This window comes from Python bivittatus, unplaced genomic scaffold (assembly GCF_059951505.1).
Source record: "Python bivittatus isolate LINGU-HERP-01145 unplaced genomic scaffold, Pbiv_v1 ctg000700_np1212, whole genome shotgun sequence".
NCBI classification, from domain to species: Eukaryota; Metazoa; Chordata; class Lepidosauria; order Squamata; family Pythonidae; genus Python; species Python bivittatus.
In genome coordinates, this window is record NW_028277098.1 from 44143346 (window position 1) to 44158327 (window position 14982).

General features: G+C 37.3%; 1 protein-coding gene across 1 annotated transcript in view; it reads left to right on the forward strand.

The window, feature by feature from the left end:
* Positions 1–14982, forward strand: part of LRP8 (LDL receptor related protein 8) — a 226515-nt gene that overhangs the window by 119967 nt on the left and 91566 nt on the right. Inside the window, 1 exon segment of the mRNA XM_088153848.1 lies at positions 13460–13582. Within this exon segment, the coding sequence (XP_088009974.1) occupies positions 13460–13582 (123 nt within the window).

The following is a 14982-nucleotide window of genomic DNA, read 5'->3' on the forward strand; positions in this document are numbered from 1 at the left end:
TACAGTCCATATTAGGAAATTATTAGGAAATTATTTTAGGATGGGCAGAAAAGATACCCTTTTCAGAATGTAGCTGATGAGCAGCAATCTGTTCTTTGTATCTTCTTCATATTAAATCTAATGAACGTACCAGACATATACATCTCAGAAGGTGAAGCAAGTCCCCAGCCTAATAATTGGTCAAGACCAAACTCCCCTCCATTTTTTTCATTGTCTTATAGCAATTTGTATTCATTTATTTGATTTATATGGCCACCCAACTCTGGTGGCTTACAGTTGAAGTATTAAAAAACCACAAAGTAACTAAAAACAAAATCCAACAAACATCTAAAATGAAAAAACAGAGCAATAAGATAAAAGGATAACAGAATAACTGAGGCCCACCATTATATACCATTGTATAGTCTATTCAAAAACCTTTCATTTTGAATAGGTTCAGCTCATGCTGTAGCCCAGTGCCTGTGGAAGAACCAAGTTTTCAGGGTCTTACAGAGGGCCAGCAGGCTGGGCCATTCAAACCTCAGGGGAATAATGTCCCATAGGGCAGGTACGGTGACAGAGAAGGCATGTTCCTGGGTCCCACCAGGTAACACTGTTTCAAAGAAGGGACCACCCCCCCTCCACCAGATCTTATGGGACAAGCAGAAACAATTAAAGACCAGCAGTCCCACAGATAACAAGCATTCTGCCATGAGGGATTTTATAAGTGATAACCACACCTTGAGTTGCACCCAGAAATCTATAGGGAGCCAGTGCAGCTTGCAAAGCAGTAATGCTATGTGGACCTACAGACATGTACCCATAACCATTTACTCCACTGCATTCTAGATTAACTGCAGCTTCCACATGGTTTTCAAGGGCAGCCCCATGTACAGTGCTTTATAATAGTCCAAACATGTGATGATTAAGGCATGAGTGATATAAGCAGGGGCTCCTAATGTAGTAACAGGCACAATTGGCAAACAGGATGGATCTGCGCAAAGGCCACGGGTGCTACCTGTTCTTCCAGTAGGAGCCTAAAATCCAAGAGAACCCCTAAATTGTGTATCAGTTCTGTCTTGTGGACTGCATTCCCATCTAGAATCAAAGAAGAGAGTTCCCAGAATCAGGGCACCTCAAAACCCACAGATACTCAATCTTGCTTGGATTGAGTCAAAGCCTGTTTTCCTCTTCCAGAGCCCCACAGCCCCCAGATATTAGGAAGGAACCTTGGCAGCATCACTTGGACATCCTAGAGTGGAGATTAATGATGCCTGTAAAAGAATGTAGAGAAGGAAAGAATGGACCATTAAGAGAGAAAAAGCAACTTAGTCTTGAGAAAGAAAATCAAAATAATCCCATCTTGATTTTGTTTGGTGTAAGATGGAGCAGAGGAACCCCGACAAGCTTTCAAGATTCTGTTATTATAATTCAGAATAATTAAGTACTTATTCCTGGAATCCCTGTTCTTATTGGTATATTGTCTGATAGATGAGAGTAGGTTGTAAAATCTTAAGTGGCAATCTTGGCAGCTAGTTAGAATCCAGACTTGTGCTGCAGTCTGACATATTATGCTAATAGTTATATAGCTATATAAATATTTGGGGGAGTGAAGAAAAACTCATTTAGCCTCAGTGTTGTACCTGATCAGCTGATTAATATCTTTCATGTTTCAGAGAATGTGATAGAGAGCATTTAGAGGTGTTCAAAAGGTTTTGATTTTGAAGCATGTTAAATTCAAAATAAGGTGTTTCAACTATTCTTGAACTGCTTCAGGTTTGAGAAAACTCTGTGTGAATCCTGAAACACCTCCAAAATAATCAATTGGTTTTAATTTAAAATGGAACATTTCAAACTTAAACCATTTTATAATAAAAAAAAATACTTCTGGTTTCTGCCTTCTGAACACAGATCTTTAACTGTTGTGATTAAACCTTGTGCTCAAAGTTGGGATGTGAAAAAAAGTGGGAAAATAACAGCAAAGTTTGGTGGTCTGCTTGATAAGATCACTTTCTCTCCTCTGTTTTTTACTTGAACACTGGTGACTCCGTAGACAAGTCCATGCAAATTTCTAGGCAGCATTTTCAGAAATGGTTTGCCATTGCCTTCTTTCTAGAGTCAAGAGGGAAAGAATGACTCACAGTCACCCAGCTGGCTTTCATGCTTAAGGCAGGACTAGAACTCAGGTTTCTCCACTCCTAGTTAACCATCTTAACCACTAGACTGAACTGGATCTCACTTTTACTTCTTATTAGTAGTAGCATTTCTGCTAGTTTTACTAAATATATCTATATGCTGTTCTTCCTCTTAAAAAAGCTGAGTTTTTTGCTTTTGATTGCTGTACAGTATCCCCTTAAATTCATAGGTATTTGCAAGGTGGAAGAAGTGATGGAAAGTGTGCCTAAAAACTAGTACTTGAATACTTGCATCAGTCATAATCACATAATGGCAGAGTTTGCATCATTTCATCACTGCAGGCGTGTTGTCATCATGATGTAATCTCATTTTGCAGCAGACACTTAAACAGAGAGCATTATATAAACATTTTCCTCTTATTTGAACTTGTGTGCTTTCAGGTCTTCTTTATTTTATTTTTATTTTGCCATTATATGGTAGACATTTTCAAACTGTTTTCTGCATCCCAAAACACTAAAAGCTTCATTTGCTGAAATTAAATAATTGGATACTAACAAGTTTGAATACGTCACATAAAGTAGACTTAGGACAAGTGCTTTTGTGGCAATATCATTGTTTTTAAAATAATTAACACATTCCTTTAATGTTTTACATACCTTATTTACACCTTTTGCATTGCAAATTCTGGATTCTGGTAATTGTACATAGCTTTGTTTTTAAAGTTTGCTAGCTGGTAGCTGTAATTCAGCAACTTTTGGAGTTCTTGTTCTTCACATAGAATATATAACTATTTCCTAATGCAACGGATACAGATGAAGAGACTCATGTGAAAACATGGGAACAGTAAGGCTTTTGTTATTTCTGTTGCTTTATTCTAGCAGAGCAAAGAAATCATAGGTGAAATAATGATCATTGATTGTTATTCCATAGCCTAGTCCCATGACTCATTTCCAGATTGACTACTAACAACATATTTGCTTACAGAACTGGTGATACTTTTCCTGATTATTCACTAAACAGAGGCATAATTTTTATAGTAAAAGAATCATATATTTTTGTATGTACTTATAAATAGTAAATGCTATGTACAGCAGTCCAGCTATGAAACTCTGCATTTAGAGATTTTTATGCTGCATATGAATTTATACAGCATATATTTAGCTCAACCCGTTTTAAATTAGATTACTGCATTTTTTTTTAAAAAAGATACTAACTAGGTTTACAGTACTGAGATTGGGAACCTGATTCTTTTGGCTCTTAATCCTGATTTGCCAATATTTCCAGTTCTCTTAGAGGTCCATTTTTTCTTTTATTTGATAGTGGGTATTATGAAATTCAGCCAATTGTAAGACATTCAGACTTCTTCCTGCTCTAATTCTGGTAAAACAGATTTTCTTCCCTATACTTCAATTTAAAGAATCGTCATTAGGAGTTTACTGAAAAAAATTATCTGTGTTAAATTAAAGATCAATTGCCCTTCACACCAGGTTGATATTTGTGTGTGATTTTATGTCCTGAAATAGGATTTCAGTTTAGAATCTAAGCTGAAGGTTAGTTTGGGTTTGGGAGACTTACTAACAGGTAAGTCTCCGAAAATTATTTTTGTAATACACTTGGTTCCAGAAATAAAATTCTACAATTCCTAACATCTGGGGTTGCAGATCATGATGAACTAATTCTGATCCCGCCTCTCCCCTATTTTTCTCCTTTCTATGGTTCTCTTTATTTTGTCCTTCTAAGGTTGATTGTGGATTTTTTTTCTTGGTTCCTACTTGCACATTTCACCTTTAGCTTACTTGGCCTTACTTACTTGTACTTTAAAATTTATTGCAATAATATGGAACAGTTGCCTTGGACTTGGCATAAATTTCACTATTTCAGACTGTGCATTTTCTTTTGATTATCTTTTGAGATGCTGTAATAATGCAAAAACCAGAATTGTATCCCTTGACATAGCACTTCCGTCTTGTCTCCGTAACTGGATTTACATAAGCGGAAGCTTGGCATGCAGATTCCTGATAAATATGTATGTAGTGTGGGCACATCTTTTTTTTAGAAGTAAACTATGGGCATATTGTATATTCAATTCAATATCTCATGAGTTTATTCAGACATTTGCAAGGCATATGTTAATTCTAAACAAGGATAATGTTTGCTTTTTTTTTGCTGTGGACACTCTAATATTTCAGCAAGCAAGGATTGGTATATTAGTATACAGATATGCAATATTTTTATTAGGGCTCCGCAGTTAATCTGGATTTTAAGAGCAAAAGATAATTCATAACATGTGTGATCCCGTACATCACCCTTGTTGGCAGATCAAACTTTGTCTTTCCCGGAATTACCCAAAGGCATAAAAATACACATTTGGTTTAAGGAGGTGCTGTGAGGAGCAATGTGTGTACCCATGCATGTTCCTTTGAATCTAGATTGCTGCACAGAATTAATTTTTATGCTCCAAGGAGCAATATGAAAGCCAGTTTAGTGTAGTGGTTAAAGGTACCGAACTAGAAATCAGGAGACTCTGAGTTCTAGTCCTCCCTTAGGCACAAAGCCAGCTGGGTGACTTTGGCCCAGTCACTCTCTCTCAACCCTAGGAAGAAGGCAATGACAAACCACTTACCCAAAAATGTCACCAAGAAAACTGCAGGGACATGTCTAGGCAGGTGCCAGGAGTCAAGACCCCACCCCCCATCAAAACCAAGCTGTGCAAGCATTTTAAAAGTTAGCAAATAATCATCTTTATCTTAAATGATTCTCCATTTCCAAAGACGTGAAGCAGCTTTCAAAAACAACATAAAATGAAAACATTGAAAATTTAGTAACATAAACAAGGCCATGTTGTATCACCATTCAGGTAGTAGAATCTTCAAGCATCCCCAGATGTTCCCCTGAAGAGCCATATTTTCATAGCTCTTTGAAAATACAGTATCTTATTGCAAGCTGACCCTTTTTGGGCCTAGCATATGTCAACCCTAGATTCTGATGGCTGCTGAGTGAAAATCTAAATGCTATTTCTAGATTTCAGAGTGGGCAATGAGATAACAACACAAAGCAGCTGAGCTGAATTTAAGGGCAACCAGATTACCTTCTGATCTGAGCAAGATAAGGAACTGTCACAAACCTTTGGTGGCATTCCTGGTCTCCAGCAATCTAAATCTACAGCTTCCCTGAGGAAGCTATCAGTGATACATTATGCTGGCTCTGGACCTTCTTACTTTCATGTGAGGAAGCATGGTGGACCTTTTCACCTCAGGTTCTCCAAATGTTCTCAACATAAGCACTGCATCTTACAGTCATGTGAAAAAGAAAGTACACCCTCTTTGAGTTCTATGGTTTTACGTATCAGGACATAATAAAAATCATCTGGTCCTTAGCAGTTCCCAAAAGTAGGTAAATACAACCTCAGATGAACAACAACACATGACATATTACACCATGTCATCATTTATTTTACAAAAAGAAAGCCAAAATGAAAAACCATGTGTGAAAAACTAAGTACACCCTTACTGCTTCCATAGGTATGAAGAGGCTAAGTAGCAGCCAGGTGCTGCTAATCAAATGCCCTTGATCAATTGATCATCAGCGTGACTACCTCTATAAAAGCTGAAGTTTTAGGAGTTTGCTGGTCTTGACATTGAGGTGTGTGCTAACACAATGCCAAAGAGTAAGGCATCAGCAATGATCTTAGAGAAGCAATTGTTGCTGCCCATCAATCTGGGAAGGGTTATAAGGCCATTTCCAAACAATTTAAAGTCCATCATTCTACAGTGAGGAAGATTATTCACAGGTGGAAAAAATTCAAGACAGTTGCCAGTCTTCCCAGAAGTGGACATCCCAGCAAATTCACCCCAATGCTCAGAGCAATTACAAAAAATCCAGGAGTTACATCTCAGACTCTACAGGCCTCAGTTAGCATGTTAAATGTTAAAGTTCATGACAGTACAATTAGAAAAAGACTGAACAAGTATGGTTTGTTTGGAAGGGTTGCTGGGAGAAAGCCTCTTCTCTCTAAAAAGAACATGGCAGCATGGCTTAGGTTTGCAAAGTTGCATCTGAAGAAATCACAAGACTTCTGGAACACTGTCCTTTGGACAGACGAGACCAAAGTGGAGATGTTTGGCCATAATGCACAGCACCATGTTTGGCGAAAACCGAATGCAGCATATCAGCACAAACATCTCATACCAACCGTCAAGCATGGTGGTGGAGGGGTGATGATTTGGGCTTGTTTTGCAGCCACAGGACCTGGGCACCTTGTAGTCATTGAGTCAACCATGAACTCCTCTATATACCAAAGTATTCTAGAGTCAACTGTGAGGCCATCTGTCTGAAAGCTAAAGCTTGGCTGACATTGGGTCATGCAACAGGACAACGATCCCAAGCATACCAGCAAATCTACAACAGAATGGCTGAAAAAGAAAAGAATCAAGGTGTTGCAATGGCCCAGTCGAAGTCCAGACTGCAGCCCGATTAAAATGCTATGGCGGGATCTCAAGAGAGCTGTGTATAAACAAATACCCGCAAACCTCAATGAACTGAAGCAATAATGTAAAGAAGAGTGGGCCAAAATTCCTCCACAACAATGTGAGAGACTGATAAAGTCATACAGAAAACAGTTACTTCAAGTTACTGCTGCTAAAGGTGGTTCTACACGCTATTGAATCATAAGGTGTACTTAGTTTTTCACACATGGCTTCTCCATTTTGGCTTTCTTTTTGTAAAATAATTGATGACATGGTGTACCACGTCATGTGTTTTTGTTCATCTGGGACCTACTTTGGGACCTGCTAAGGACCAGATGATTTTTATTATGTCCTGATACATAAAACCATAGAACTCAAAGACGGTGCACTTTCTTTTTCACACAACTGTACCTCATGGCTGATAGAGAAGGCTCACATCCCCAATAAAAGCTCAAACCTTAAGACAAGATATAGAGCTTAGCTAGCAAAATATAACCCCAAACATACCATGGGACAAGGCATAAGGCAGGAAAGAAAAATGATTAATTGCAGACATAATAGCTAAACATAAACAGTTAAGGAAGTTATTTTATGAACAGACTACATATGTGGTAAAAGTTGATTGTGTGTTTAACCTTTGTACAAGTTAAAATTTTGCTGATTATTGTATTATATTGCAAGGATGGTGCTGTTCTGATAGGGAACATCTTCTGACATTGTGACATCAAATATGTTGTGACTTGTGACAAATACTGTATAAAACCCACCAAGGGAGCATTGGTGGGCGTGCAGGCTTTGAAAGTGATCTCCTTGTGCCATTCTTCTGCACAGAATAAAGTCTACTTTTAAAGTCTCCACCTTAGTGTATTCAGTTTGGGCAAGGGACACACTGGGCAACAGATCCCAGTATTGTGCTGGGATAACATGGCAACCAGTTTTCCTCATCGCACACTATTTCCTCTTCTTCCTGGACCTTCAAAATATTTTCTTGTTTAAAAGTATTCTTCGGATCATGTCTACTCTCTGATCATTCAATTTTTGTGAACCTAACTGGTAGCTGATTTCAACAGATCTGTTACAGCTTGCAGGATTTGGCACTGCCTTATTGAGTAATCCTACAAAATCAGAACAGATGGCTGCCCTTAGAGTGGCCATTTATATACAGTAGTGTAGTTCCCTTTCTTTTTATCTTCTCCTGCTTTTAAATCATTAAACAAAAGGCATTGTCCTTCCCCTCCAATTCTGAAATTGCATGCACAAAAGAACTGATTCTGCCCCAGTAACTGCTTTAAATGCCCTTGGAGGTGCTTATTTGATTCACATCTCTTTGGTGAGTGTTTGAAATTGTCAGAGATAAATTACTAGAATTTTGTGCCTTGTTCTTTATAATATTATTAATCAGAACAACTTCAATAATGCTTTTGCAACTTGATAAGCTTCCCCCATGTTTTCTTCTGTCACCAACTGAATTATGGTTATAGCTGGGGTTGTATAAATCTTGGCTGGGCTTTATAGTCCTATCTCTTATGATTAGATTCTAGTTTCATCCTTCTTGTTCTGCTCCATGGAGTAAAACTAAACTTTTTATATATGCTGCCAGGAAAAGAGAATGTATCAGAGAGGAATGCTTGGTAATACATAAGTACAGCAAAGCTTTCCCACCTCCTCTGACATCTTTATGATATTTTTTAAGAGGTACTCCTCCTGGGTTGAGTTTAGCTTTTCCTACCAGTTGCCAGAATTAAACATATGGTGGCTACTGGTACTCTGAGAACTGTTTTCTCCTTGCTCTCCCTGAACAGCAGTTAAGTCTGCAGTGGTTTTAGTTACACTGAGAGATTACAGCAGGAAAACAGCCACAGAGAGTGAAGATGACAAACAGAGATACTTTTCCACAGTAGCCTTCCTTAACTTCCCAGGGAACACATTCTGGGAGATGTATTCCCAACGTATCTGGCGACCATCTGGTTGGGAATGGTTATTCCACAGCTTATGGTTCATGTGAAGTTTTCAGGCATATATTGTTTTCAAATTATATCTTTCTGTTTCATGTGGGCAACTCTTTGAAATTCAAGTTACACATTCAGCCAAATGTTTGGTGCTTCTGTTAAGGTTTTCCTTTTTGATAGTTATGGTAAATAGTCTCAAGCTGCAATGAAAATTTGTCTGAGAGTCCATGTGTGGAATTGGACTGTCAGTGGTGTTTTTGCAAATATTAATGTTTTATGTTTCAATTATCATACTATACTTCAATACTATATACTCCTAGCATTTTAAAAATGAAAAGGTTTACTGTGATCCACAAATGATTAAACAATAATTCCTTTTATTTTTGTACTGTTTATTTCTTCCATAGTAAAATCCCTACTAGCTATTTTGCAGAGTGTTGTTATATATATCTTCTGAAAAGAAAGCCCCAGAGGTTAGAACTGGACTTCATATTTTTATATGCAGAATCTGCATCTTTTAAATATTTCCCCAATTTTACATGGCAAATCATATTGGGCTACAATTGTTAGTACTCCCCAAACTGCATGGCCAGTGGTAGGGATAAAAGAGTTTTCTAATAGCACATCAGGATGAAAGATTGCTATAATATATATACCCACTTCTTTAGTGTCATTCCTATGAGGATACATATAGTCTGGTAGAGCCTAATAAATATGTTTCTATTTTGCAAAAGACATGGAATTTGGGCCTAAACAATTTGTAGGAAATCCAAGAGTAATTCGTAAAGATACGTCATATAGAATTATCACAGAAATTATTTCAGGCCAAACCTGCTCTGTGAAATAAGGCATGTATCATTTGGTTTGTTTGTTTTCTTCTTAAAATGAAACAAAAAGAACTCTATTCCCTAAAGCCAAATTTCCTCATCGCATTAAAAAAAAAAAAAAAAAACCATCTCTCCACAATGCTAATTACTTTTCTTTAAATTCAGAGTTACCATGACAGCTCACCTGGGTGTCTTTCCCACATTCTAGCTTGCTAAAAACAATGATTGTAACTGGATGTTGGGAAGAAAAATAAAGCAAAGGAAGCCAGTAAATTTCATACTGTATTTCTTAATGGGTTGTTTACCATGTATACAGACCTGGTTTAAAGGGGACATGGCTGGAAGGCATGGATACTTCTTTAAATTTCTCCACCCCAAATATGATATAATATTTAGATTTCTGTTTTTGTCTCATAGACATTTGTGCACATGCACACACTTTCTTAGCCCATTTTTATGCCTTCTTCCATTCAGATTTTGACTCAGTTATGTCATTCGGATATAGACGTGAATTATTGCTGATTTAAAGCATTTTTGAGGAGGTAGGTATGATCCACAAGAATTCTGAGATCTAAGCATTGCTCCAAAGACTTCTCTCTTTTGTGGTCCGGAGCAGTTCAGCAAGGAAAGATTGGCTGAGAATTACTGCCTCCTTGATTATGCTTTCTTGAGGGCTAAAAGCCTCAAATTGCTGGCAGTAGCCTGAGATAAATGCGGTTAAGGTATATTCTGGGTTTCAGTTTCTGTCTCTTAAAGGGAGATTGCAGTAACCCACCTCACAGGTTTAGGGTGGAATGAGTAAGATAATTGTAGTTACATGTACTTAGCACATAAATGAGTGATTTACAAATGATAAATAATTGACATTCATAATGACAGGAGCGGGCTCATGGTATTGCCTTGCCATGAGCCTACATCTTCCCTAGAGAAGTGTTGCATTTAGCAACTGGGGCAGATGAAATTGTTGGCATTAACTTTTTTAGGTTAATCATATTCAATAGCGTTTATTTAAATAGGTTTGTTTTAATTGAAAGAGGGATTTATGCTGTTGGGAGTAGCTTGTATTTCAAGGTCCCTGAATTCCAGTGCAGTAAACATAATCACCACTTGGAGTTCTCTGTCTCTCAGCAGCGCCCATTGAAGATACTCAGGTGGGTTCAGCTGAGCTGAAAAACTGAATGGATTTCTTTTTCCCCATTCAGTCTGGCTTAAAATGTTGGACCTCCTGGGCAGGTTTACTTACCATCAGCATTGTCCCTTTAGTTTTATCAGCAGATGTTAGGTTGGCACATTGGACATTGCAGGGGAGAAGATCTTACAGGCCATCTGATTGTGAGGATGCAAAACCAAGCATATTAACACCTTCAAAATGCTGTTGGGTGGTTCCTTGCCAGTATTGTATGTCTTTTCCCCCTCTGTGATGCCTGATAATAAATTGTGTTTTCAAAGAACACTGTCAAGGGAACAAAGCAATCAGTGGCACCATCTGCTACCAGCATGTTTGTGTGGTGGAGGGAGCTTTGTATCTCCATTATTCAGCATCACTGACAGACCCCAGTGCTGCCAGCAGTCTTTTCTTCAGAGATAACAGCCAGAGTATAATGGGTAGATCAGTGGGGAAATGGCTTTGTCATGCCAAGGCTGGGGCATTAACAAGTAAGGAGTAGGCATATTGGAGCATTTTGGATGAATGTTACATCCAAACATTGTTGAAAAGGAAAGCAGATCAACATGGTAAAAAATTCTGGCCATGCATTTTATGAAGGCCATTAAACTATAACATTTTATTATAATAAATACTTTCAATCTGTCCTGAAGGAAAAGTTCTGAGGCTGAATGTAGAAACCATGGAGGACAATGTTAGTATACATTTTGCATATTAACAAGACTCTTTGAAACACATTAAATCAATGTAATGTTTTAATGTAATATGAAAATATAACCTGTAGAGGCTTAAATCATACCAGGCTTATGGGGAGAATATGGATACCTGCTTTATTTTCTCCACTGTTTCCCATTCATGCTGAAATTTTCCATTATCTAGCTCAGCAGACAAAATTATACAGCACAATATATGTTTATAGTACAATTTTTGGAAATATTTGAGGAGAGGTCTTATTGTCCATCGTAGCTAGTAGTCTCATAAGGACAGATTTCATCTGAAACAAATCAGATAGCTAAAATGCAAATGCTGTGGCTCAAAGTGCTGCTCAGTTTCAAGGGTAGTCTCTACATGAACACGAGCAGCAAACACCATATATTTCCTCCATAGGTTCTGAAACTGAAATCTGAATCAGGGTAGCATCTGAAAATTCATAATGTAAAAGGATTAAAGGCCTTGATTTAATATTATTCATAGACGTTAGAATTCAGTTTCTTAGTATTTCTTGCATACCCTCTGTCTGAGATAGGCAGACTAGCATCTCCAAGTTTTAAGAAGGCCAGTAGTTGTTTTCAAAACAATCCACAGGCACATTTCCCTCCTCCTCCACAAAGAGACAGGTGTTCTTTCCTTTACTTAGAAAGAATGTGAGAACAGAAGTCAAAACCTACTGAAGCTAAGTTGCCTATATGTAGGTTTTTCATTTGAAAGTAGAGTACTGACTGGAATCCTTGTTTTACCAATAAATCTAACTAATCAGAGCTCTGAGAAAGTTATTTCTCCAGAAATTCTAATTTCAATCACTCTTAGTTGCAGCTAGCATGACCCTTGGCAAAGGAGTATGGGAGTGGTTATCTAAAACATCTGGAGGTCAGGATGTTTCATTCTTCCATTTGAAGTACCCCTAATATTTGGCTGTCTAATCTTATTTCAAAATAATAAATCCATAGCAACACAAGATCTGTAATATGCTTTTACATGGAAAACCCTACTTACCTGAGAGGAAGTTAACTAATAACATCAATAGAAAAGGTAGAGATTATCAAGCAAAGGTTGTAGGAAAAGAACATAAATCTGTAGGCTTCTTCAGTAATTTTTTTCTGCATTAGTGCATAACCATCAGCTGGGCCACTGGGGTAACTACCTGCTATTGATCATTCATAATTCATGTGATTTGTGCACAGAAACAATACACTCCATTTCTCATGGAATACTCGTCTGTACTTATAATACTATTTGAGGAAAGCATTGTAACATTTTCTAGGATGTCAGAACAAGGCAAGTGTATGTTTTATGATAAAAGTGATATTTTATCAGGTGGGGAGGTTTGTTTTTTCACTGTTCCTTAATACAATAGTTAATATTTGCCCCTCTCTCTGTCTTTTAATGCTGCTTTTCTTGTCTCTAGAGAATGGGCTTTGGTCAGACATATATAATCATCTCACTGGATGGAAACACTTAATTTCTATGTTTAGCTATTTTTAAACTGATGTTCTACTGATTCCAGCTGAGTAAGTCTGTGCAATATACTTGCGCTACTTTTAAATCTTGTGAGTTGTAATTCATAAAGGGATTTGTTGGTCCCTTCTCACAAAATTTTAAGAATCCTCATTTTACCATTCTTCTTAGCTGAAGCCTATCAACTAAACTAGCATTCAGGTAGTTTCCATTTTATTTTGTATGTAATATTCTACCTTATCTCTGAAAGCAGCTTTCCTTGATCTGATGCCCTCCAAAGGTATTGGCATCCTCCAGTTTGGAAGTGCTGGTTGGGGCTTGAAACACAAGGGGACCTAGAAATACTAGCTTAGAGCATCTTCATCTGTTTTACCGTTGTGATTGAGGGAACAAGGCAGGCAAGCAGAAAAACAATCTTATTCCACTTATCTGTATTCCCATTTCCTGTTTCTCTGAAAACACAGCTTACTCATAGCATATACCCATAAGGTAGGTAAAGTATTGGAAGAGGTGATAAGTTTCTTTTCTTCTTCATTCTCCTATTCACAAAGCAGTTGGGTTTTAAATTGCCTCATTGAAGGCACGGCCAGTTCTAGCTGGTGAAGCATTGATACTTTATGATATAGGAGTAGATGAATTATATAACTCTTGGGATGTAAGAAGTGTTTTTCATTAATTACTGTGTATCTAAAAACAAAGAAGGATTTGCTATGCAACTGAACTATTCTTTTTCCTTAAAAAAAATCCTTTCTCTCCTTTCAGCTAAGAAAACCTGTGCAGAGACTGATTTTACCTGCAACAATGGTCATTGCATCCCATCTAGATGGAAGTGTGATGGTGAGGAGGAATGTTCAGATGGATCCGATGAATCTGAATCAGTATGCAGTGAGTACACTTGCTTTGCCGTTCTGGAACATAGCTTTGTAATAATGTTGAAAGTGACTGGTGAAACAGATGATAGACATGTCTATAGGCCTATATGGATATTCATCTACCAAGCTGTTCACATTTAAGCAGTAATATGTAAAGTGTAGAAAGGGAGTAAAACAGTAAGCAAAAGAAATTAAATAATGAGATAATAAAGGAAAAGGATGTGTAGCTAAATCTAGTATACACCAATACTATCCACTGTGGCTCTCCATACCGTTCTGTGTTTGTAAGCCATCCTTGCTTTTACCATATTCATCCACTGCTTCATACATTGCCTGGTGTTCTTTAAATTTCTCACCACTTTCTTTTTGACCATTTCATCAACTCCATCCAACCACAACTTGCTTGATCTTCTCCTTCTTCTCAGTCTATTAACTCTTCCTTCATGTATCTGTTTTGCAATTCTATTCTCTCTGTATAACCAAATCACCTCAACATACTTATTTCATACGGGCCACTCACTTGTATTCAGTCCACATACATTCAGCTCCCATTCATTCTCGACCCTATCTCTTCTTATTTTACCGCGCACACACCACTGCATTCAAATTACTCCTAGATTTCTCCAGACATTCTCATTTCATGTGTATATAACAATGTGGGCAGAAGCATGCTCTTATGCATAGCTATTTATTCTACTATTTATTATTATGCACAGCCAGTATTCATTCCTTACAACAAACCATATGCTACCTACTACCTTTCTACCAGCATTTGCACACCTTAAAATTTCTCCATCCATTTGCCCATCTTTCCCCATCTTTAGTAAACATTTTATCAGATACTCATCTACTTGCTCTAATTTGTCACTATTTATGACTCGCAATCATTTTTTTCCATTTTCTGTGTTATGCAAAACTAATGTTTGGTACATTCATTTTCAGGTCCATGGCTCTGAATGCATATAGTCTCTCTAAATTTCATTGCAAACCATTTGGGCTATCAGCCATCAACACAGCATCATCTGCATACATTTCTGTACCACTTGGAAGTATAATATTTTTCTCTCTGTTCCAAGTAACTTCTACATCTTCTTTCCTTATGTCCACTTTCTATTCATTCTGTTGGAAAATTAATTTATCTTCTGTTACTTTTTTGATACAGAACTACAGTAATACTTTCTCATCCTGAAGTTGTTCTATTTTCATTCTATTTTCTTTCATTCTGTGTCTTTTCTTTTATGTCTGTTTTCCCCTAATATGCACTTTTGACATTAACAATTAATGGTCTGTCTCAGATTCATAACCTCTCAACATCCTTGAGTTCATTCATTAATTCCCTCAATAAAGAATCAGGTCAATCATGCTGTTAGATTTATATACATTTCTTCGACTTACAGTATGTTAAGCATGAGT